Raw genomic sequence first — 23,096 nt, forward strand, 5'->3', positions numbered from 1 at the left:
TTTCTGCAGCAATGTGAGCAAGCTCCCATTCCTGGGGAACACAGAGCACGCCCACCTCAAAACAAGCATTCGCTCAGTCTTAATTCTGTTCTAGACTCCACCCCACCTTTACATCACTTCACTTCTAAAACATAGTCACATTTTTTTAATATAAATCTCAGTGCAGAAATGTATTAGAATGTGAAAAACGCTGATCCTTGCAAACCTTTACGACCATGCTTAACATGAAGCGAGCAACAAAATGTCATGACAGCAGAAGAGCTCCCTACACGCTTCATGTTCAGCATGGGCATGTTGCAGCACCAGCCCAAAGACATCAGCCCCTCCAGCACCATCAGCTGGGCCCAACCAGTACCGTTCTGTCTGCTTTTGTCACGGTGTTCCGAACAGAATCACATTAAGAAACAGAAACTTCCAAACCTACACACAGAAATACAATTACATGTGTGTACACACTAATATGCAATATACATTCAATAACTTGAAAGAATAGGTTAAGACTTTATTCAGATAGACAAATTAAGGCAACTATCTTAATGTCTCTTCGAGAGAAAGGACCGTGTCCTCATTTGTGATCTCTAGGTTTTAAAGCTATATATATATATTTTTAAAGAGATATATTTCAATTTACATTGTCTCCACGTTTGCTCCAATTAGGGATTTTTGTTTGCTTAATAAATTCCATTGTATGTGCAAGGGTCCACGCTGACAGTTTGGCAGCGATAAAAAAATCCAATTCATATACAGACTTTTTACTTTGCTGTTTGTTTTTTTCCTTTTCAAAGGACGATTAGCTCAGGACTGCATTTTGGCTTAACAGAAGGAGATATCTGAAAGTTCTGGCTGCCCAATGGATATAACTTTGTCAGTCTAGCAAGACACAGAAATCAGGTTAGATTCAAAGATCAACAAAATTCAAACAAAATAACAGTTAAAAAAAATAAAGAAAAAGATGTACTGTCCTTTCACTAAAACAGACAAAATTAAAGATAAAAATAAAACACAGAATGGAAACAGCCTTCACAAATAAGTGTGAATAATGCCCAGGTACCTTAGATAGGCAGTTATTCTACAACTGTATAGTTATTTACAACGGTGCTTTATAAAACAAACAAACAACAACAACAACAATGAAAATAAACCCAACAACAACAACAACGGTAGCATTTCCTAAAAGATTTTGGAACTTTTTTTTTTTTTCTTTTTTTTTCCTTTTTTTAAAACTCCCTTGTCATAAAAGCCAACTTACATTAAAATATACTTACTACAAGACAACACAACTAACAAAATATATAATAAAACTCATACAAGTAGAAAATTCTGAGGTATTTCTGGTTTGAGGTGGTCTGTGGTCATGAAGTTTTTAATTCTTTTCTTTCAGTTTAAGCCTCGGAAGCCACGTAATGTGTGTCTGTGTGTGTGTTGTGTGTGTTTCTTTTTTTTTTTTTCCTCTTTTTTTTCCTTTTTTTTTTTCCTTTTTTTTTAAACATTGCATGTTTTTGCAAATTAAAAAAATATCTCAGTGTTGAATCAGCAGCATTAGGAACATTCACTGACTAGAGCGAGTTTATGGCATAATTAATGGTATTTCAGAATATGCACCACTTTAAGACGAAAAGAGTTTAGTCGTAGAGTATGGAGAAAGCAGCGCCAAAGAAACCAGTCTGAGCCGTGTTGAGGATGCTCAGCTACCTCTGCAAACTGTAACTGGGTGCTACAGGAGCCATCTGCCACTGGTTCAGGTAATTTCCACCTCCCTACAACCCCAAATTAAAGAACAAAGAAAAATTACAGAGCCAGCGTTCACACTTCTCCTCCCTCTGCCATCTGTGCTGGTGGCTGGGCTGGCAGATAATCAACCCCGAGGGCAACATTTCCTCTGCACTGACTCACACTTGAAGAGAGAGATGCAAACGCCTTCCCATCTTCAAGTATTTTCCCTTCTAAGAACACACTTTCCCACCTCTCCCAATTACACTTCTTAAAAAGCATTCTTCCTGTTCCCATATGGATTTGAGAAAAAGGAGGTAATTACAGTTCTGCTTTGTTCTCTTACCACCCCCAAGCACTAGATACTGGAGGGCGAACTAACCAGTGCCTTGCTTGCAACCACTGCTTTCTCCACACGCTGCAGCTGTTAATACNTTTAACACTGCTTTCTCCACACGCTGCAGCTGTTAATACTCTGCCCAGAAATGTCCTTCCCCTCCTCTAATGGTTACCTGAGAAGTAGCTCCATAGCAAATGATGTTTCCCCAAATGCTGCCAAGTCCAACGTCGCTCTCCCCACCCCTATTCTACGCTTTCCCCCTTCAATCCTACCACCAAGAATTAACATTCTCCGCCCGGTTACTTTTTTCCATGTTACAATGACACCCGTTAGATCCGTAAAAGACACATCTGCTGTGTTTTTGTTTGTTTGTTTGTTTGAAGCTCACTTCCAAATAAAATAACCCAACACGGAACAGAACCCAGGAACGAAACAGAATGGGGAAAAAAAAAAATCCTTTTGAGGAAGGTGTAATCTTATGTAACAGTCTTAAGTTTCCTCCAAAGTTTGCAGCATTGCGTTTTCTAAGATGATAGGCGGTTTTCCTTTATGTCACAGATGCTCTGCTCAGAAGACAGACTGATAAAGAGAAACCCAGAAAACTCAATTCAAAAAAGCAACAACAACAACAACAACAACGAAACAACTGAAGTGAGTTTGTTGAGGTTCTGAGGTACCTGCACCTTTTCTGCATTCATTAGTCGGCACCTGAATGCTTGCTGAAATGTCCATTTGTTAATACAGTAGAGCAATGTGCTGGTAAAATTGATCCAATCCAAAAAATAATAATAATAATAATAATAACAATAATAATAAAAAGTCAAGATAAAATAGCAGCTGCATTCATGTGTTTGTTGGATTTTTGTGGTGTTTTTTTTTTTTTTTCTTTTCTTTTTTTTTTAACTTCTTTTTCAAATCCACTGAGTCTGGAAAGACAAAAGCAAACCAGGACTTAGATACTGGACTCTTTGGGTGGCAAGTCCACGTTGGTGACGGACGTCACGATGGAGACAAGGCAGTCCGAGGTAGTGCCGTTTACGGATTTGCGGATCTGAGCAATGCGCTCCTCGACACAGCCTGCTGAGAGCCGAGCCTCTGCGTCGTGGTCCCAGCACTCTTCAATGGTCACGCAGAGCTGCGCCAAGCCCTGCGGGGAGAGAAGGGAATGATAAGCGCCTCATCTCTACAGCGTGCAAACCAGCTCTCTGAGTAACCTGATGGAGCTGCGGGTGTCCCTGTTCGTAGAATCACAGGATCACAGCATGACCTGCATTGAAAAGGATCACTGTGATCATGTGGTTTCACTCCCTCCCACAGGTTGGCAGGTTGGCAGGGTCGCCAACCAGCAGACCAGGTTTGCCTAGAGCCACATCCAGCCTGGCCTTGAATGCCTCCAGGGATGGGGCATCCACAGCCTCCTTGGACAACCTGTTCCAGTGTGTCACCACCCTCCACGTGAAAAACTTCCTCCTAACCTCTAAACTAAATCTCCCCTGTCTTAGTTTAAGACCGTTCCCTCTTGTCCTAGCACTATCCACCCTCATAATGTCAGGGGAGCTGGGACCAGATGGGCCTTAAAGATCTCATCCAACTCGAATGATTCTGTGATTCTATCACAAGATTTGTTTTACAAAGTACTCTCAACAGGTGTGTTTTCAGGTGTTTTGGTTTTTTTTTTTTCTAACTTCCAGTTTCTAAGGCTGAGGGCTTTGCTCACATCTGTCTTTTTTCACAGACCCAAAAGTACTTTTTTTTTTTCCTTCCACATCAAAGTACATCATGAAATTGAGCATTTAAATCTTTAGAAGACAAGACATCAAGTGTTACAATTCCCATGATAAAACCACCAGTGCTGGCAGCACTGTATGAGTTACTATGAAACGGTAGTTTTGTTTGCAATCGCTTCTTTAGCAATCCTCAAAATAACTGAATACAACACTTAGACTAGATGTTAGGAAGAAATTCCTTGCTCTGAGGGTGGTAAGACATTGAACTGGTTGCCCAAGTGAGACTTTGGATGTCCTCTCCCTGGAAGCACTCAAGGCCAGGCTGGATGGGGCTGTGAGCAACCAGGTCTAGAGGGAGGTGTCCTTGCCTGTAGCAGGGGGTTGGAATCAGGTGATCTTAAAGGTTCCTCCCAACCCAAACCATTCTGTGATTCTATGATTGAATGAATACTGCTGGAAAAGTATAGCTCTGTTTGAATCCCACTCACCCAGAAACCACCATAGTTGTCTTTACCTGCACCCAGCAGCTCTCCCTGAATTCCAAGCAATGCATTAGTACACCTGAGTCCAGGCAGGAGGAGTTTGGTCCAAACAGAGGCATTTAGCTTCCTACTGATGCCCTGTGAGATTTCACAATCTGCTCCCTCCAGTCTGAAAAATCAGCTCATTTATTAAAAATGCTCATCTGAAATGAGCTACCTCTGGGAAACCCACGCTGCATATTATTTCATTGTCTGTTTGCCTTCACTTCTAATTAATTTTTCCTGTAGAAATGGTTCAAGTCTTGCATGCTATCTAGCTTGCGAGGAATACGTCTCTGACGGTATGCGCCATTCTCTCCTTCTCAATGAATGGGACTTTCCCTTCCGTTATTTCACCAAATTCAACGAGTCCTGAGAAACAAATGTTCCACGACACATTCCATGTTCATTTGCTCTGGCTGATTTTAATCAGCTGGTTTATCCTCTAAGCACAAAAAGAAACAAAGGGAAAGGGGAAGCGTGAAGATGCAACCCTCATTCCCCGACTCTCCCTCTGTCAAAGTTTGTGCTAGGACAGTACCGGATGGTAGCGAGGACATGAAGGTCACTGTGCAGTTTAGTTTGTGCCTTGAGGCTGCCAGAATCCTAGAACATCATTTTCCTGCAAATTTTCCCTTCTCTCATTCCTATCATGTGGGAAAAAACATTTGCCCATTGACCAAAAGGGACATACAGGGTGTTTCAGCCAGTGATCCTTGAAGACGGGGCGCATCTTCTTGTGAACGACCACTTCTTGTAGGTCCTCAAGGGATGGGTGCTGACCTATTTCTTCTTCAAAAGGCAGCATGTATTCATCCACTGGACCTACAGTGCACGTAGAGAACTGGGTTAGTACAGAAATGGCCGTACAGAATGGCTAGTATAGAAATGGGGCCACAGCCTCCTCAGAGCCGCATGTTCCCCAAGCACAAGCCATGGTTCCTCAATCCATCGCAGCAAAACAACCTAAAGAAAGGTTTTGGCGTGAGCATAATTTCACTTCAGGCACTGACTAGCAAGGTCAAGCATACACAGCACTTGCAATCTCTTTTTGACCTGGCTTGTTCTTAGATTTAAGTCACCTCTTACCAGGTAGAGCCAGATGCACTTGTCCCAGGTACTAGCTCCAAAGTGCAAAATGATTTTGGAATGCTTTAGTTCTACCAGTTATGGCTGTGAACTGCTCTGGGCCAAGAGAATGTGAGAACTGTTATGAGTGTCAGTGCTGACTCCAGACTGCAACAATAACTTCTGCTCATCGAAACGTCATTTGGCCTTTGGCAATGTGTAGATGCCCTCTCAAAAAGCACAGCCCAGCTTAACTGATGGACTTCCTCAGGATGCTTGATTGCATTACTTATGGTTTCTCAGCAGCAAAGAGTGACCTCTTTCAGTAGTGGAGATAATTCAAGGAGACTTTTCCAGACTAAAATCAAAGAGCCAACCACTTTAGCTGGTCATGAACTGTGACACCTAGAAAATGTTTAGGTACTTAAAACGAGGAAAGAAACAAACAAAAAACATCAACAACAAGAAAGCCAGTCACTGAAATATCTTATAGTTGTTCTTGTTGACACTGATGCCAGTCAGTGAAACAAACTGAGATGCTCATTCCAACAGACGGCACAATAATGTCTGTGACCTTCCATTCCTCATCCTCAAAGAGGAATCAAAGCTATAGATGTGTCAGTGATCACATAAACACATATTTAGGTACACATCCTAATCATAAGCAAAGACCTCATGATTAATGCTTGAAGTCCAGGTGAGGTACTATTAATTTATGAGCTTGATATTCTGCGTGGAACACCCATATTGACACAGGAAGTTGCAGCTTCCCTGACCAAGAACAAAATCCTGCAAATGGCAAGGATGGCACCAGAGAACCAATGTGCTACTCAGACAGGAAATAAGTCCCATTTTGCAGCATCATTTTAGGACAAAAACCCTGAGAAAGGGAACACCGCGGTGTTAAAAGAAGCACTTTGAGACTCGAACACTACAAAGATTCTTAACCACAGAGAATAATAGCTTACATTAAGAAACAAGCAAATGAAAAACAACTTAGCTGCCTAATGAAAACACGACATTGATTTTTAATTTATTTTCAACAGAGTCAGGCCATTCTCTGGACCAGCAAACCATGCTGAAACAAAGCCATTCCCCGCGGCAGAGGAGATCTTTATTCTTACCATCAACTGCTCTACATCTGGAGACTAACTCCCACAATACCAGTCCCATTGCGTACATGTCTATTCTCAGGAAGGCGTCTCGTTGGAAGTTGATTGCTCCCTCTAACACTTCAGGAGCCATATACCTCCTTGTTCCCACCTACAGAGAAAGAAACAGCTCGAGTTAAATTCCAGTTGGACCCGTCAGCCTCTGTTGGTCAGAGATGAATGACAGCTGCCTTCATTTTGCCTGTAGGCTACTTCTGCTAAATTTGCACCTTACCTGGAAAGCAACTAAAAGTGGGTTGTGCCTTCTAACATCGATTCGTGTTAGGTTCGCTTCAGTCTAGATGGGCTAACTAAAGGAAAGAGCCAAAGTGCATGACTACGTGTGTGATATACATTCAGTGTATGCCATGGGTCTAATTCAGATGCAGCGAGGCATGGTGAGAGCAGATGAAATCCTCTGCATCCCACTGCATCTTGCTCCAGCAGCACATTCTGCCTGAGAAAACGTTGCCTTTGGAGACATGCACAACACCTCAAGGTCAAGGCAGACTCGGTTATTGAAGTCATGGAAAGTTCAAGCCCCTTTCACTAAAAATATATAAAAGAAGAGTAAAATCGATGTATTCTGAAATGGTAGGAAAAAGTGTAGGCATGAGTGCCATGGATAAAACCAGCCTCCTGCATCCACAGGAATGGTAAAGCACAGACCCTGCAAAGCCCACTCAGCCCTGGTTTGGAAAGGATACCCTCTCTCCACCATCGTGCACATCTGGGTACATTCATTGTAGCTGAAAAGCCATACAGAACTCCTTGGACATGCATGGTGATGTACATGGCAGAACTGCAGGCTGTGATGTAGAGAAGGAAGAGCAGAGTGTGGCAGAAAGCACGTTTTAACCATGGGAATTGAAATGTCTTTTAAAGCTTCTCTTTAGGGATTTCTCATCTGATTTTGCTGTTACCTGGGGAAGTGGGGACAAGCTGTGTGGAAAATGCTAGAAAAATCTAAAGGAAGAGAGCAAAAATGAGGAAAGCTATAAGGAGCTAACCTGGGATGAAGGTGATCTCTCAGCCTCCAGTCTGCACCTGTACAAACCACTCTGATACAGGAGTAGCCATGGCAGGCCTGACTTTTTACAATGTTATTTTGAAAGATAATGATTACCTGTCCATGAGTGTCCCCTGGAGGTTTTCCAGGTTCAAACCGTACAGCAAGACCAAAATCAGCTAGCACTGCTGTTAGGTCGTTCTTCAGCAAGACGTTTTTACTCTTGAAGTCCCTACAGAGAGATAAGAAGCAAGTTTGGGAGGGTTTATTACGGCACAAGGCTGAATCAGAGTGCAGTGCACCACACTGTAATCTCTATGTCTAGCAGCCATGGGTGGATCTGCTTCTTTCTTCCTTCCTCCTCCAGCTGCTCCCTGCTGTTGGTGTCTGTAAGGTGCAAGTGGACAGCCCTGTGCTGCTGGGTTAGGACCCATGTGTGATGTGAAGGTCTGTGCTCCTGCACTTTGCAGCTCACACTGCACATCAGGCACATAAACCCCAAGCATCCTCAAGCCATGCCTACCAGAGGAATGCATTCCAACCCTGTCGAGCTGCCCCTCTCTCAGCTCAGATTGGAACAAGGCACATGGATGGCAAAAGGGCAAAGGATGGAGAGAAAGCACAGCCTTGGGGAGGGACAAAGAGACAGAAGTCCTGGGTAAATTACTCCCAAAACAAAAAACAGATGAGAAGATGGATGGTCAGTGAGTTTCCCACCTGCACTCTGAGTAAGACTTCAAACTACTGGATAACTCTGTATCCCTCCCATCCTCCCCAAAATGTGCCAAAAGAAGTACATGCTAAATAAAAGAAAGGCCTATATATTCATCCCATTCCATTCCAAGTGGGAAAAGGCTGTGGGGTGGCTGCTTTGCAGCCTCCCAGTACCTAAAAGGAGCCTATAAACAGGAGAGGAGTCAGCTCTCTGAAAGGGTAGACAATAGCAGGACAAGGGGAAATAATTTTACGTGGAAGGAGAGGAGATTTAAATCAAATGTCAGGATGAAACTCTTAACAGAAAGAGTGGTGAGGTGCTGGCACAGGCTGCCCAGAGAGGCTGTGGATGCCCCATCCCTGCAGGTGTTCAAGGCCAGGTTGGATGGTGCCCTGGGCAGCCTGGTCTAATATTAAATGTGGAGGTTGGTGGCCCTGCATGTGGTGGGTGGGGTTGGAACTTCATGATCCTTGAGGTCCCTTCCAATCCAAGCCATTCTGTGATTCCATGACATCTTCCTGGAAATTAGCAGATGCTGGTGGGTCTCTGTTCACTCACTGCTCCTACAGACTTCTGCCATTGCCATCTATTATACTTATGTTTTAATTGCTGGATCAAACTGCCCTGAGCTGGAAAGCGAGCAGGGGAGGGGGTGAACCCACACTGAGAAGAGCTGCCAGGATCAGAATTTTTCAGGATTTCTCCTCTGCTAGAGGAGGTGGTGGCTCTGAGCTTGAAGATGGCTATGAAGGGACATTTGTGTCAGCTCTGTGCTACAGCACTGCTATTTCAGGGCAGCTCAGGTGAGCCTGCAGGAGCCAGTGAGGAGGAATAGGATCCCACTGAGATGCCTGACCAGCCCAGCTTCGTTCCTTAGGCTTCCTGCATTTTCATCTCAAAAGGAATTTTTGGTAATATAATTAAATTACAGACCTTAGACAGCAGATGGCAATTGTCCTGTATGCTTAGCATTATAATTTCCCTATCATCAATTCACTCAGTGACCCTGCTGATTGCAGGACATTGCAGGCCTGCATAAAATAATTAACAAGGGCAGATACAATTGTTCCGCACTAGAGCAACCTGTCAGAATTCCTTGGGAAGAGAGAAACTGCTGGACCAGAGAGATGGACTGCTGGCAGCAGCCTTGGATGCCAGTGCAAAGCACCATGTGCTAAAGTCATCTCGTGTCACCCAAGCCTTGTTCTTAGCTTAAAACATCAGAAGAAAGGATTTGCTCATACTGAGCTAAACGTGGCACGATGGGCAGTTCTGGCTTGGGGATTTGCATGGGGGAAGTGGGTTTAGTCCCCTTACAGCTGCGAAGAGAACCCCAGCAAACTGCCTCTTGGGGACATGGGGTTTCTAGGGAAACGGGACGGCCTTTTAGAGCCTGTAAAACATTTGTAGATCTCTGTTGCACATAAAAACACCATTCGCCTAATACGTGTTATCTCAGAGACTGACAGCTTCCATGCTATAGCAGTTTTCCCACAGGCTCAGAAAGCAGCCATCACCTAATGACACGGATAAACGACTTTGCTGGGTCGGCATTAGGGGATTACGCCCTCCAGGATGGTACAGATTGCACTCGAGATTCTTGCAAAGCTGTGGCTCAGCCAGGACCTCACAGAAATGACACAGCACTGCCTGAACCACACCTTTCCCAGGTGAAGTGAAATGGAAGCCAGAATCACTGCACCAACACTTGCTGCTCCTGTCTACCTGCACTGCAGTTAGTTACATGTTGATGCAGAATATGGGGATTTCCCTTTATGCTTCTATTTTTCCTCTCACGGAAACATAGAATCAGAAAGGTTGGAAAAGACCACTGAGATCATCAAGTCCAACCATCAACCCAACCCCACCACTGACCTTCAGTGCCACATTTACCATGTGTCTGGAACACCTTCATGGTGTCCCACTCCATCACCTCCCTGGGCAGCCTGTGCCAGTGCATCACCACTCTTTCTGATTAGATTTTTTTTCCAAACATCGAACCTCATATCTTCAAATTTCCCCAAATTTTCCCTGTTTTCCTTCCTTTCACAACCACTCGAAGCTGGCAAACATGATCTCAACACAAATGTCTCAAGGAGTGGGAGAAAGGCTTGATCCAACCCACACCCATATCGCTAACACCATCTCACTCATTGGAAAGGTTCCTAGAACAGTCAAGGATAAAGGAAAGTGCCCTGAAAATGAGAAAATACCCTTTTCAGCGTCATGCTTCAGTCAAGGGGTGAACGGACAACAAGTAGTTTGTGCGTTAACCCCATTTTGACACTAGAGATTTTATTTTCTATTTCCACGTGGGGGCACTTTAGCACCGAGGAGTGATCCCATAACCTCCTGCTGTGCCGGGGCCACTGTCCTACGAGATTGCTCAAAGTCTGCAAAGCTGCGACTCAGGGAGTCCCACCTGGCCTTCCAGCAACTTTGCACATATTATATTAACCCATTCGATGATATCTCTGGCTATGAAAAGCATTCTGTGTTGTGCTTTTGGTTTTTTGGATTGTTTTTGGTGGCTTTTTTAATGCAAAAGAGTGGGGTAATCCAAGGGAAATCCACTATATCCTGAAATCCCCCTTCTGTAGGTATGTGCTCAGCTCACTGAGTATCCCATTCTCCATCTTTTGTCATTTTCTAAATGGATGGGGACTAATGAGCACGATCTGTTGCTTTAAAGCCTTTCTGCAGCTTTTCACCACTCCCCACCCTCAGGAATTTTTCTGCATACACCGCTGCCTTTATTTCATGGGGACAAATGTCAGGGGCACAGGGTCAGCCCCAGGAGCAGCGCAGAGGCAGCTGCAGGCAACCAGCTTTCACAGCTCCCATCAACCTCGAGGTCCTGGGTGAGGGGGGGAACATATGCAGGGACACCCTTGCCAAAACAAGGATTATCTCGCCTTATAGGAAGATGGCCCCACTCAATGGGATGCAAATTCCTGCATCTGGGCATGGGGTTTCAGTCCTTCCTCAAGGCAAGAGAAGGATGCAGGGTTACAGAGGGCTACAACAAGCACGGTTGCAGTGAGGATGGAGTTATCAGTCTTACAAACATAGGAAATAACATACTCCGTAAATACATGTATTGGTTGCCCAGTGAAGTTGTCAGGTTGCTCGAAGAAGCTGTGGATGCCCACTCCCTGGTGGTGCTCAAGGCCAGGCTGGATGGGGCCCTGGGCACTGATGTGGTGAGTGGCAACCCTGTCAATGGCAGTGGGGATGGAACCAGATATCCTTAAGTTGTTCTGTGATTCTACGTTGTGATTTATGAAGCACAGCCCCTTCCAAGGGAGGTTCTGCAGCAACCAGGTTCCCCTCTCCAACACATATCAAGACAGCGTGAGGGCCGAGAGAAGTCCCCACCCTTCAGATGTGTGCCATAAACCACCACCAGCCACACTTAGTATTTCACAGGCAAAACACTGATTACTAGCCCTTTTCCATTTCAGATGTGGGTAAAAAACCCTCCTGTCTTAGCACAGGATTTGTTTGGATAAAAGGCATTTACTTCCCCAAAGCACAACCTCCTTCTCTATTCCACAGCATCGTTTCAAAGAGGTCATAAACATTTGAACACGGCACCTGAAAAGCATTAAGGAAAGAGGCTGTACCTGTGTGCTATAGCAGGTTTGTGTCCTTCACCCTTGCACCATGGGACGTCCTCATGGAGGTAAGACAAGCCACGGGCCATGGTTTCTGCAACATGGCAGAGCTCGTTCCAGCTGATGATATTGCCCTTCAGGTAATCCGTGAGAGAGCCCTGCAAAACAGGACATTGTACATTCTTAATCACAGCCATTGCTATGTGACAGATGTGCAGACTCATCGGTTTCATTTAGTTTTAATGAGTGCTTGAGAAATGTGAACCTTCATTTAACAGGCAAAAAATATAACTAGCAAATGTTAAAAAAAAAAAAGAAAGAAAAAGAAGAATTAAAACCCAGAAGCATTCATGAGTCCTTGGCCCGCGACAGCACAAAAAGTATATGGATATCTAAACTGTGTCCCAATCCATTCATCTGCTTGGGAGGCTGGTGAAGGAAGGGACAAAGTCATCACAAAAAGAGCAAGTCATACAAGCTAGAAAAGAAGAAATATCTGCATGCAAGAAGATGTTGCATCATATCAACTGGTAGTGGAAATGATTGACTCAGTAGACCTTGGATTAAATAGAGGGATAATGCTGCCGGCTCAACCCCTGGTTTGTGTGTGTTTGTTTTATTTTGAGCCTTAGTCATGTTTGATAACTAAAGCAATTCAAGACAGAGGAGGTATGCCCTGAGCTTCAAAAACAAACACGGAGCCTATCTGCAAGGGCTGGGTTGGGAATGCAGTGGCCCCAGCCTCCAGCTCTCCCTGGCTCATCTCCACATGTTATGAGATGGCAAGCACAGCATACGTGAGCTGTGTGCAGCCTATTGCGCCACCTCCCTCTCCCCAGGTCCCACCTTTCTTAATCCAATGTTTGTGCAGGAAAGCCTTGAAGGCTAAAGGAAGGGCCATTGCTGAAGGGGAGACCAACTGGGGGAGCTTCTGGGAGAATATCAGCCACCAAATACTGTGCTTCATAGCCAGCCACCCCTGTGCCACCCCCAAATGAATGTGCAACGATATGTTACCTTGTCGTGGAATGCTGTGATCAGCCAGAGCTCTGTCTCTAGGTTTGTTCCTCTTTTCTCTGCTGCGATAAATTGCAAAAGGTTTTCATGCTTCATGCCAGGAGTATTGAAAATCTCCCTCTCACTCTGCCAAGATTGCTTATCCTAAAGCAGAGAGAAACACACCATCGAAGATCACACTTCCCTTTAAAGCAAACAGCTCCTTCAGCTGCTTGCATCCCTCTCAATACATCCCTCAGCCTTAAGATGTGATGCTCCCCTTTGAAATGAGGCTATTTTCCTACAGGGTAGATGCTAGAAGAAGAAGAATGGAAGTCATTGTTCCCAATCTCCCTTCTCCAAAATTCTCCTAAAGCTCATGTTTGGGCAGGGGGGAGGGATCCAAACCCAACCTCACTGAGAAATAAGCTTTCTCAAGATTTTCTAAGAAAGCAGTCAGGAATAAAGCCTGTGCACACAGCAAATTGTTACGACTGCAAATCCAATCTAGACTGTATTGAATATTTACTAGTAGGTCACAGCTGGCACGGACAGAAGATGTGCAAATCTCCTTTAGCAATGCTATGACAACAAATACAGGGAGAAAAAAATTAACGAATAAGGAGACTGCGGAAGAGCACAAAGATGTTTCAGTCATTCCGCTCTCATTTGACTTTTGATTGCTCAACTCCTTTTATTTGCAATTCCTAAAGAGTCAAGCCAGGAGCATTCAAAGGTTTTTTGAAGTAGAAGATTTGAGCTGACAGACACACTGAAGTGCAGTGAGCTTGCACAGCACCGGGGTTACATCTCTGTGAGTAATAAAGTGTTTGCTAGGTTGGGGGGTCTGGGTTTACAGCCTTCCTGGATAGGACACACAAGGCTGAGCATTTGGTCCTCTGTGTGCACTTCAAGCACTGCAGTCCGATTTCTGACAGCACTGTTTGCAGCAGTGTTAAAAACTTGAAGATTCAAAATGTGCTTGTTTGCCCTTCTTGCAACAACTACTTCAGGAAGCATTTGGTAATGAGATATCACATAGAAAAGGATAGGCGAGGTCCTTAACTATTGCCTCCAGTCTTTGTAATAGTAATGACAACACCTCCATGGGCACTCAGAGCATCTCAACACTGGCACGGCAACCCTGTGAGTGAGCCTGAGGGTGATGCCCTTCTCACCTGAATTGGGAAGATTTTCACTGCTACGTAGTCATTCATCAGCTGAGCCTTCCACACGCAGCCGAAGCGTCCCCTGGCTTTGATCTCCAGGAGCTGTAAAGGTTTTAGGCCAACCAAAGGAGAAGGAGGTGGTGGGCCGGGGTCCTGCACAGAAGAACAACAGTCATAAGCTGTAGCAGGACCATAAAACAAAGCAGGGGAATCAAAGAATCACAGAATTACTTGGGTTGGAAGGGACTTCAAGGATCATGAAGCTCCAACTTCCCTGCCACAATGCAGGGCCACCAACCTCCACATTCAATATTAGACCAGGCTGCCCAGGGCCTTGAACATCTCCAGGGATGGGACATCCACAACCTCTCTAGGCACCTTGTTCCAGCATCTCACCACTCCTTCTGTAAAGAACTTCATCCTGATATCCAACCTAAACCTCCCCACCTTCAACTTAAAACCATTTTCCCTTTTCCTACTATTATCTACCCTTGTAAAGAGCTGGCTCCCCTCCTGTTTGTAGGCTCCCTTGTACTGGGAGGCTGCAATGGGGTCACCTGGCAACCTTCTCTTCTGCAGGCTGAACAAGCCCAGCTACCTCAGCCTGTATTTATAGGGGAATGAAGAGGTGGTGTGTGGCAAAAAGTGCAAAGGATTATGGAATATCCCAAGTTGGATGGGACCAACAAGAATCATTGAGTCCAGCTCCTGGATCCACACAGGACAAACCAAAATCCAAACCCTATGTCTGAGAGTGCTCTTTATGTCCCTCAGGGAAGGGAGCAAGGTCACCATACTGTTAATCACAAATTATTGATATGCAGCTCACAGTGAGAGCAGCACAAAATTCCCTGTTTTGCTTTGTGAGGTATTTGTATGGAACATATATAACAGTCTATGCCTCCAAGTGTCACTTTGTGTGTCAAACTTCTGCCTGTCATCCTCTGGCAAAACCTGAATTCTCTACTGTTTTCAAAGCAAGAGCTATTTAAGGCTGTAAAACATTGATGACCTCAAGGCTGCCTCCTGCCAAAAGTAGAAATATTTTGATCTTTGAGAACCAACAACAAAATACACCTAAAACCTCCAGCTGCTTTGCACTTCATCAGCAGTGTTTACCATAGCCCTAGCAATGGGCAGTAAACAGGTCTATCAGCGTAATAAAGATAGCATCTGCTTAAACTCTGCATTTGAATGGGAGAACAACACAATTCCTACCTACACCTGGTCATGGAGCTCTCTCCTATCTGCTTGCAATTTGAAAGGCTCACAGTATGGTCCCTAAAAGGTGGAAGGATGGCAGTGGTATCTTCTGGTCCCCTCTCAAGAGACCAGAAGGCTCAAGGCACAGCAGAGCCAGTAAAGACCAGTTCTTAATAGCTTTGGGTTGTAAGGATGACCTTCTGCATGCATTCTCTGATGACTCATAAAAGCTGAGCTTCAATAGGGAAAACATCTCCTCTCACCCCATAAAACTGGTAGGAACTTACTTATCTCTACAATTTCCATTCCTCTGCAAAGTTAGCTGAAATTAGGCAATGGGTTTGACAGTTTTGAGGAAAGAGTAATCGCCAAGCAGGGTTGTGTAACTCAAACCTTTAGAAATTACGATAACCTGGTCAGAAAACCCTTCAGCCTCATAACACTGCCTGCTGTAGCACTGACTTCAAAAAAGTGGAGAAGAATAGTTAAGCCACTTGAAAAGTGTTCATTGTAAAGGAATTTATCCTTACGGGGTTGGTGAAGCAGTGGGACAGGCTGCCCAGAGAGGTTGTGGATTCCCCATCCCTAGATGTTCTCAAGGCCAGGTTGGATGTGGCTTTGGACAACATGGTCTACTGGAAGTCCCTGCCTATGGCAAGTAGATGATCTTTAGCATCCCTTCCAGACCACACCACTTTATAGTTCTGTGACAAACTCCTCCATAAAGTCCAAACAGAAGGGATCAAGTTGGAGAACCCAGAGCTTTCTTCCTCACCTCATTGATATCGACGTGCCCGTAGGGAGGCTTGCGGTGCCGATACATCCAGAAGGCCAAGAGGATGGCCACTGACAGGACAGCGATGGGCAGCAGAGAGTACACCAGGATGTTAAGCAGAGAGGGTGTTGGTGGTGGAGGCTCATATATGACTGTAAGGAAAGAACAGGGTAAACGAGGGGAAGGACTTCTTAGGTGTGCTAACACAACATCAGCTACTTGTCCAAATATAACGAAACACTGTCCTTTCTTCTACTCCAAAGTCTTTAAGGCTCAATGGTATGTCTCACATAATTTACTCTTTTCCACATTGCTATTACAAATGATCCAATGGTCCAAATCATACTCTTTGGACTGAGCTTCCCTCTGACCTTTATTTAAGATAGGCATTTATTCTGGCATACTTAAAGCCATAAGATTTCCTTCTCTTAACCCTTCTGAAGATATTAAGCAAACACGAAATCCCTCACAGTGCTGCTTTGCCTTGTACAGTGATTGACAAGATGTCAGTTTTTAGCAAAATGCTGCAGGAGCCACAATCAAATGCACTATTCCCACAGTAGTTCTCGTTCCAAATTACATCAGTGCAGTTGAGATACAAACAATGGGAATACTAAATGGAGCCATGTTGCTATGTTGGAGACAGAGAAGGAAAAAATAGCAAGACTTGCCAAATAAAACAAAAAAACTATGAGAGAAAGAATATTTGCTACTAGGTTGCTACGGGTACGTTAATAACAGGAGATAATAAAAATCATGTAAACAATTAAAAAGCTAACAGGAAAGCCCAGGAAAATCTGATAATGGTCTATGGGGATATCTCGGTATATGCAGGTAGTTGATAGCAAAAGAAATCATCCTAAGGAAAAGATACACCTGCTTTAATAATTTTCATTGAAAGATACCTCTGTGAGCCTACAGCAAAAGGAATAATCATTTTTCTATTAGCCTCAAAAGAAGAACCTGCTATGACTATTTCTTGAAACATATCCAAAAATACCCATTTCCTTTTAATTCCCAGACCAATAAAGTGCTGCATTTTAGCCAATAAAACAAGGTTTTCGGTGTTTGTGAAATGAAAATTATTGAAGGTGTCAGAATGCCTTTATGAGTTTGTGTCTTGATCTACCTTGTCTAAGTTACACTGCTCTCTTCCTTGTGTGCTTGCTTTTGCTAAGAGCCCACTGCAAACCAAGGGAACCGAATCCTCTCTGCTGACGCACGAGATGGTGGTACAATACACTTCAACCAGAGCGAAACGACATTAAAAAGCTATTCTTAAGGAACCTCAGAATATGGGGCTGCATAACCAACTGACCACCTGTGTGCTGTCAGATACGTGTTTGTGATTAACATCCTGCAACCTACAGTCATCGCTAATCAGGTCAAGATGAAGAGTCTCCCATCATCTTATCATCCACAGCACACCTCACCTTCTGGGCCGGTTACTTCAGGCAAGTGGGTGAATTTCTCATTGCAGTAGTTGCCCTCGCAGCAGCAGAAAAACACTTGAGGGTTTTCTTCTGTGGCTACGCACTCCTGCCTGCGTCACACACAGCAGCAAAGGGTAGAGAAAAAACAACGTCAGTCAACTCATGTTTGGGAGCAAATGAAGAGTTCCCCCCTAATTGTCTTCTCCATGTCCCCTTCCACTAGCACAGCCCCACAGGCTCTGCTTGCAGGAAAGTTGGCACTTAAATACCCCAGTGAATAGCAAGGACCCTCGAAAAAGCCATAAAGGAAACAAATGCTTCCATATGTACTGAAGGCATTAGATGGCAAGTAATAAATAACAGCAGGCTCCGCTAAGTGAATGAGAAACAGAAAAGCAATGAAGAGATGCCTCGTTCTCTGAGCTGTGTTGTTCCTGCAGTCTGCACGCATGCTGCCGAGGGCAAAGGGAATTTAGGCATGCTGTAAAGCTGGTGCCATAAAGCACATACGAAGAGGGCTGTGTGAAGGCTGCTCTCACAGGCAGGAGCATCCCCAGCTCCCTAACTGCACACACTACAAGGGTACCAGACACCAGCCGCATCTCTGATTGCTGAAGGCAGATGGGAGGCTGCAGGGCTTTTAGATTCCGTGTTTATATTTCCTTCTGAGTTTAATCTACAGTGCCACCTCCTTCTCCTTTAAAAAACAACCCTCCCGCACAAAGGCCTGTAAGGAATTCAGGCTGCAGCTCTCCTGTTTCTCATTTACCCATTCTCCAGGTAGCTCTCTTAGCACTGAGGTTTCCCTCTGTACTTCCACACGTCCTCCCTCTCCCGCAGATCGATGCAGTGATTTCTGCAGTACACTGGCAGTAATTTCTTTCTGCTTCTTAAGCACCCGCTTCCCTTCCCTGTCACTTTTTGCCAGCTTGCCCTCTGCTTTTGGTTATTTCTCTCCCTCCACAGAGAGCTGTATCAAACTATTTCCTGAAGACCGGCTAAATTATATGCATGACTTCCTTCCTTCAACCACTCGGAGGAAGCAGCAAAACAATCATATGTGTTTGACATTATTACTCATTTATGAACCCACGCCAAGCCTCCCTTTCTGTGTTATCAGTGACATAATGCCATGAGAAGAATGGAAAGGGTTTTCTCTCCAATCATTACGCAGGGTCTCTGTCAGGAACATTTTTTAGGGGGGCAAATGAAGCAGCTTTAGCTAAAATGGCTCACACCCCAGCTGGGAAGCACTTGGTGGGCTTGGGGGGGGGCTTTTTCTACTTCAGCTTCAAAGAAGAAAGCAGCTACTTGAGTCATTCAAATGGACAAAGATATTTCAACAAGTTAAGCAGCGCTTCCAGATGCTTTTCCTGAAATCAGATAACAAGCCTTTCGGATTTCACCGCATCAGTATCGGAGCCTTCAATAGCAAAGACATCCTTTGCTAAATCTGTTGCTTCAGAAATCAAGCTAATGAATGAAAACAGCCTGCTCTGCATCTGCAGTTCATTATCCCTGTCCTTCAGTTGGTGTGCGCTCAGGGCAGCCATCCAGGTACATATGACATGTTATACTTAGCAAATATTAAAAACGATACTGTGGGAGAGAATGCAACATTACTCTGTGGCAGTGAGCACACGTTTTGGAGCAGTTCAAGTGGTCTTGAAAGGAACGTGAACACAACCTCTCCCATGTACATAAATGAACAGCGCACGGTTGATGTTTAAACAGTCCCTTTTTCCCTGTAAAATCTGAGGAAGGAGCCATCACCCTCGGCATCCCAACTGTTGCATTCCTGCATTTGTCACCTTTCTGTGACAAGATGGAGCAGCTGGCACATCTCACCAAGTGATGCTGATGCACTCAGCCCAGCAATGCTGTGGGAAGACAGAGCAGGGCCACGTCCTAACAGCTCCAGGAGCATCACCCAAGGAGCTCAGCATCCCACACAGTCGTACTCTGGGTAAAAGGCATCAACACATCACCGCTGATTGCAAAAATCAACTTTTAAGCTGTTATTGCCATCTTGGGATACAACACTACCTGCACGGCTGGAGAAGGCACTCAAGGGAAAAAAAAGAAGAAAGAAAAAGGAATCAATTTAAACCGCCTTTATTTAATTAAAGCTAACCTTTATTTCAAATGCTGCTTTCAACATTCGCACCGTTTCCTAATTCTCAGATCTTTTTGCTTTGCCCTCAACTGTGACTTTGAAGAATCAGGCTGTGGGATAATGGATGCTCAACCCCACGGTTGTAAAAAGGCTGGTGAGAAGCCCTGGAAACATTGCACCGTTATAACAGAGCAACATGTTATGACAAAGATTAAGAAGCACTACAGCCCCGTGCAGAGACACTCAGTGACAATACAAGTGTCACTGCGTTACGAGAGCAGGCACTGAAAGGAGAAATCTGTTTACAGTAAACACTTCTGCTTGCAAGTAGGGAACTGGAGCGACCTTCTGTTCTCAGAAGGATTGACATTAAGATGACTAATAGGCCAAGAAGGATTGATTTATCAGGAAAGAATAAAAGTTTCACTATATATAGAGCTCAACCATACAACTGGCAAGGGAATAGGTGTGGTGGGAAAGTAACCCTGGCGCTAGTAAGAGAAGGAAGAGGACAAACTACTCACAGGCAGAACAAGCCAACAGGCACAAAACCAGGGCTGGTGCACAATGACTAAGGGAAACTTACAGCCTTTGGACAAAGCTGGTCTCAGTTTAAGTCCCATGACTCAAGACCTGATGTCCTAAAACATTTGGAATCAGAATGTGCAGTGGTGGCTGACTGATTGGGAAGGACGCTGCAATTGGACAAAGGCAACAGCATCTTATACTGTTGTGACACCAAGGTAAACCCTTGAATGTTACGTTCTATTAAGCCTTACTGATGGGGTTGGGTTTTGTTTGGTTGGTGTTTGTTGTTTTGTTTTTCTTTTAGCAAAAGCCCCTGGCTGAGCCCAGAACCACCGAGCATTGTCCTTTTGAACCACGAAACTTCACAGGGCCATTTTCTATAGAGCAGTTATTTCCCCTCTGTAGAACTGCATCAAGGGGAGTGAGAAAAGACTGGTTTATTCTCCCAGCTATTTAATGAGGCTGGAGGCCTCACACTACAAAGCTTCTTTCCTTCTCAACTCACTACAGGCAGCAACACACAAACACACGTTTTGCTTTCACTGCCCCATTCTTTCTCCCTGCTTGTCTCTTAACTCAGCCGAAAAACAGCAAAACTTTTTGCAACATCACAAATGCCAGAATATCTCAACCTCTAAAATACCCCCAGATATCTGTGTGTTTTGTGTGCTTTTTTTTTTTTTTTTTTCTAGAGAGCTCCAAATGATTCCAAGTTTTCCTTTGTATCGCCAAATGCTCTTGGAAGAACATATTGCTCTTCATTTGATGGTACAGGACACGTTTTTCACAGCATGCCAGAATTATCAAAGCTTGCTAAGGGAAAAAATAAAATGGAAAAACACAACAAAACTAAAACTGCATTTTGCAGCTTTTATTTAGAAAGTAATGTGACAATTCTGAGAGCTGCATTAGCAACAGAGGTAATTACTGGGAATGAATGGGCCAATTGACTTGGACTCGCTTTCGTTTCCTCCATGCAAAAACCATGAGCCTCTGCACATAGAGGAACAATTAAAACTGCTTTCAGATAAACCAGTTAGGCTATTACCTGTCATAACAGTTGAAGTCATCTAACCAGCAGCCTTTCTTCACCAGCTCAATGGATCCCGAGTTGTTTCTCCAGGAGGCGTAGCAGTGGAGCCGCTTGTCCTTCTCCCCCTCGCAGCGCTCCACACCACTCTGGTTGGTCTTCTCCAGCTCCCAGTTGGCGTTGTAGTAAATGCATTCCCTTGTCTCTGCCTCCCCGTGACCTGGTCCTGAAGCAAAATTCAAAGCCTAAGTACGTTCAAGCAACATCATTAACAGATCTCAGAAGACACAGCTCCAAGGGGCTTGGCTTTGGGTGATGCGCATGTTAGTATTGCTCCCTCCCCTGGATAAAATAAGCGTCTCACAGATGTAAGCTTCAGCACAGGGTGTCCTCCTTTGCCAGTGGATGTGAAGAACAGAGATCAGGTTTGCCTTAGTTCACACCAGGACCTTGTGAAGAAGCCAAGAGCCCGACAGAGATTCATAGGTCTCCTCTGGCCCAAGCAATGCACAGAACCCTAGCACAGGAGGGTACAAGGTAACCCATACCTGTTGTGTTTTAACCACAGAAATCCTGTTTAGGAACAACAACCTCCCAGCTTGCTGCTTGCTGGGCTGTCATACAATGCAGTTACACACTCTCTCTCCAACCCTATTTCAGGAAGCACCGCCTAAAAATAAACAGTTTATTATGCAGATAGGACGTAACTGGGAATAGATAATATTCAACCTGCAGATGAGAGCCAGACCAATGCTTATTCCTCACTCCGATCCTGTTTCAAGCTTATTTTAGTAAAGCGCTGCTAAATGCCACATTTTAAGTTGCAGTTGCCATGGCTCATGCCCCTTTCTACCCAAGCAAGATCTTAAGCAAACGCAACTCTGTTCCCTGAACAACTTTGTCCACACCAATGGACCTTTAGCCACCACAGACCAGAGACTCTCCAAAGCCTTTTCTTTGTGCTAACCATGTACCAAGAAGTTCTTCAGGCCCCCCAGGTGAAGGAATTCCTTCACGGCCACCAGGCTGCACAGCACAAATACAATTACAGATATTAGCAGCTTGAAAAAGGAAACAAGCAAGAGAACGCTGGTATCTCCCTGTGAAATATTTTGTCTTAAGTCTTAGAAATTCTCCCTTCATTTGGAAATACTCTGCGTTGTGACATTTTGATGATTTGTTTAAAATGAGAAGAAGGGACCCAAACACGTGAGTTGGAATAGGATGCCCTGAAACATCACCATGAAGCCAATGACTTTGTGAATCCTGAGGTCCCCTGCAGCCATCTCTCTTTGGCATTGCCCAACCCAAGGCAAGGTCAGACCTGGCCATTATATTGATGGATTGCAGTCACTGAAAATGTAGGTATCTCAATGGAACGTGTTGACAAGTGGGTAAAAAGCATGATTGGCTCCAGCAGGATGGCAAAATGAAAGTGCTAAGCTCCAAAAAGAGCCAGACCTTTACAAAACACGGAACTACTTTTCTGGCATGATAATTTTTTAGTACTTCCTTGACTCTGCTTTCTACAAAGGTATGCAATGTTCAGTGCTGAGATTAAAGCAGCCAGGGCCATGTCTGGACAATCTAAATGCAAACTTCTCTGATTACTGCTCAACACAGCAAAGCAGGCATTTCGGAAAGGTCTCTAAAAGATGGTTGATTCAGTCTGGCCTTCAGGAAACACCAAGTAATGAGAGAATACTCAGTCTAGGACTGGGAACCAGCTCCTAGCCCTGAACTCTGTAGCATTAGTCGTTCTATCTGAGCACTCATCTACCACCAATTTAAGTACACTCACAATACCCAGCCAGAGAAGGAAGCACTACTCTAAGCCCGAGAGCTGAAGCATGAGGACTAAAGGACTTGTTCCAAGTGAACAGGGAGGAAGCCTGACCTGTCTGCACTTTCTGAAGCCACTACATCTCCAAACTGTTCCCAGAATCAGCTTTCAGTTTTGCAGGGATCAGAAGTGTGCAGAGCACCTT

At 44.5% G+C, this 23,096-nt stretch overlaps 1 protein-coding gene across 1 annotated transcript in view; it reads right to left on the bottom strand.

Moving 5' to 3' along the window:
• Positions 1-2,410: 2,410 nt before the first annotated feature.
• Positions 2,411-23,096, bottom strand: part of ACVR2B (activin A receptor type 2B) — an 85,401-nt gene continuing 64,715 nt past the window's right edge. The window contains exons 2-11 of the mRNA XM_015853039.2: positions 21,127-21,334; positions 17,435-17,544; positions 16,002-16,153; positions 14,033-14,176; positions 12,876-13,019; positions 11,868-12,016; positions 7,644-7,758; positions 6,491-6,629; positions 4,993-5,123; positions 2,411-3,197 (exon numbers count right to left, since the gene is read on the bottom strand). Of these exons, the coding sequence (XP_015708525.1) occupies positions 3,003-3,197; positions 4,993-5,123; positions 6,491-6,629; positions 7,644-7,758; positions 11,868-12,016; positions 12,876-13,019; positions 14,033-14,176; positions 16,002-16,153; positions 17,435-17,544; positions 21,127-21,334 (1,487 nt within the window). The 3' untranslated portion in view covers positions 2,411-3,002. The remainder of the gene's footprint in view (positions 3,198-4,992; positions 5,124-6,490; positions 6,630-7,643; positions 7,759-11,867; positions 12,017-12,875; positions 13,020-14,032; positions 14,177-16,001; positions 16,154-17,434; positions 17,545-21,126; positions 21,335-23,096) is intronic.

The sequence above is a fragment of the Coturnix japonica genome, chromosome 2 (assembly GCF_001577835.2).
Source record: "Coturnix japonica isolate 7356 chromosome 2, Coturnix japonica 2.1, whole genome shotgun sequence".
Lineage (NCBI taxonomy): Eukaryota > Metazoa > Chordata > Aves > Galliformes > Phasianidae > Coturnix > Coturnix japonica.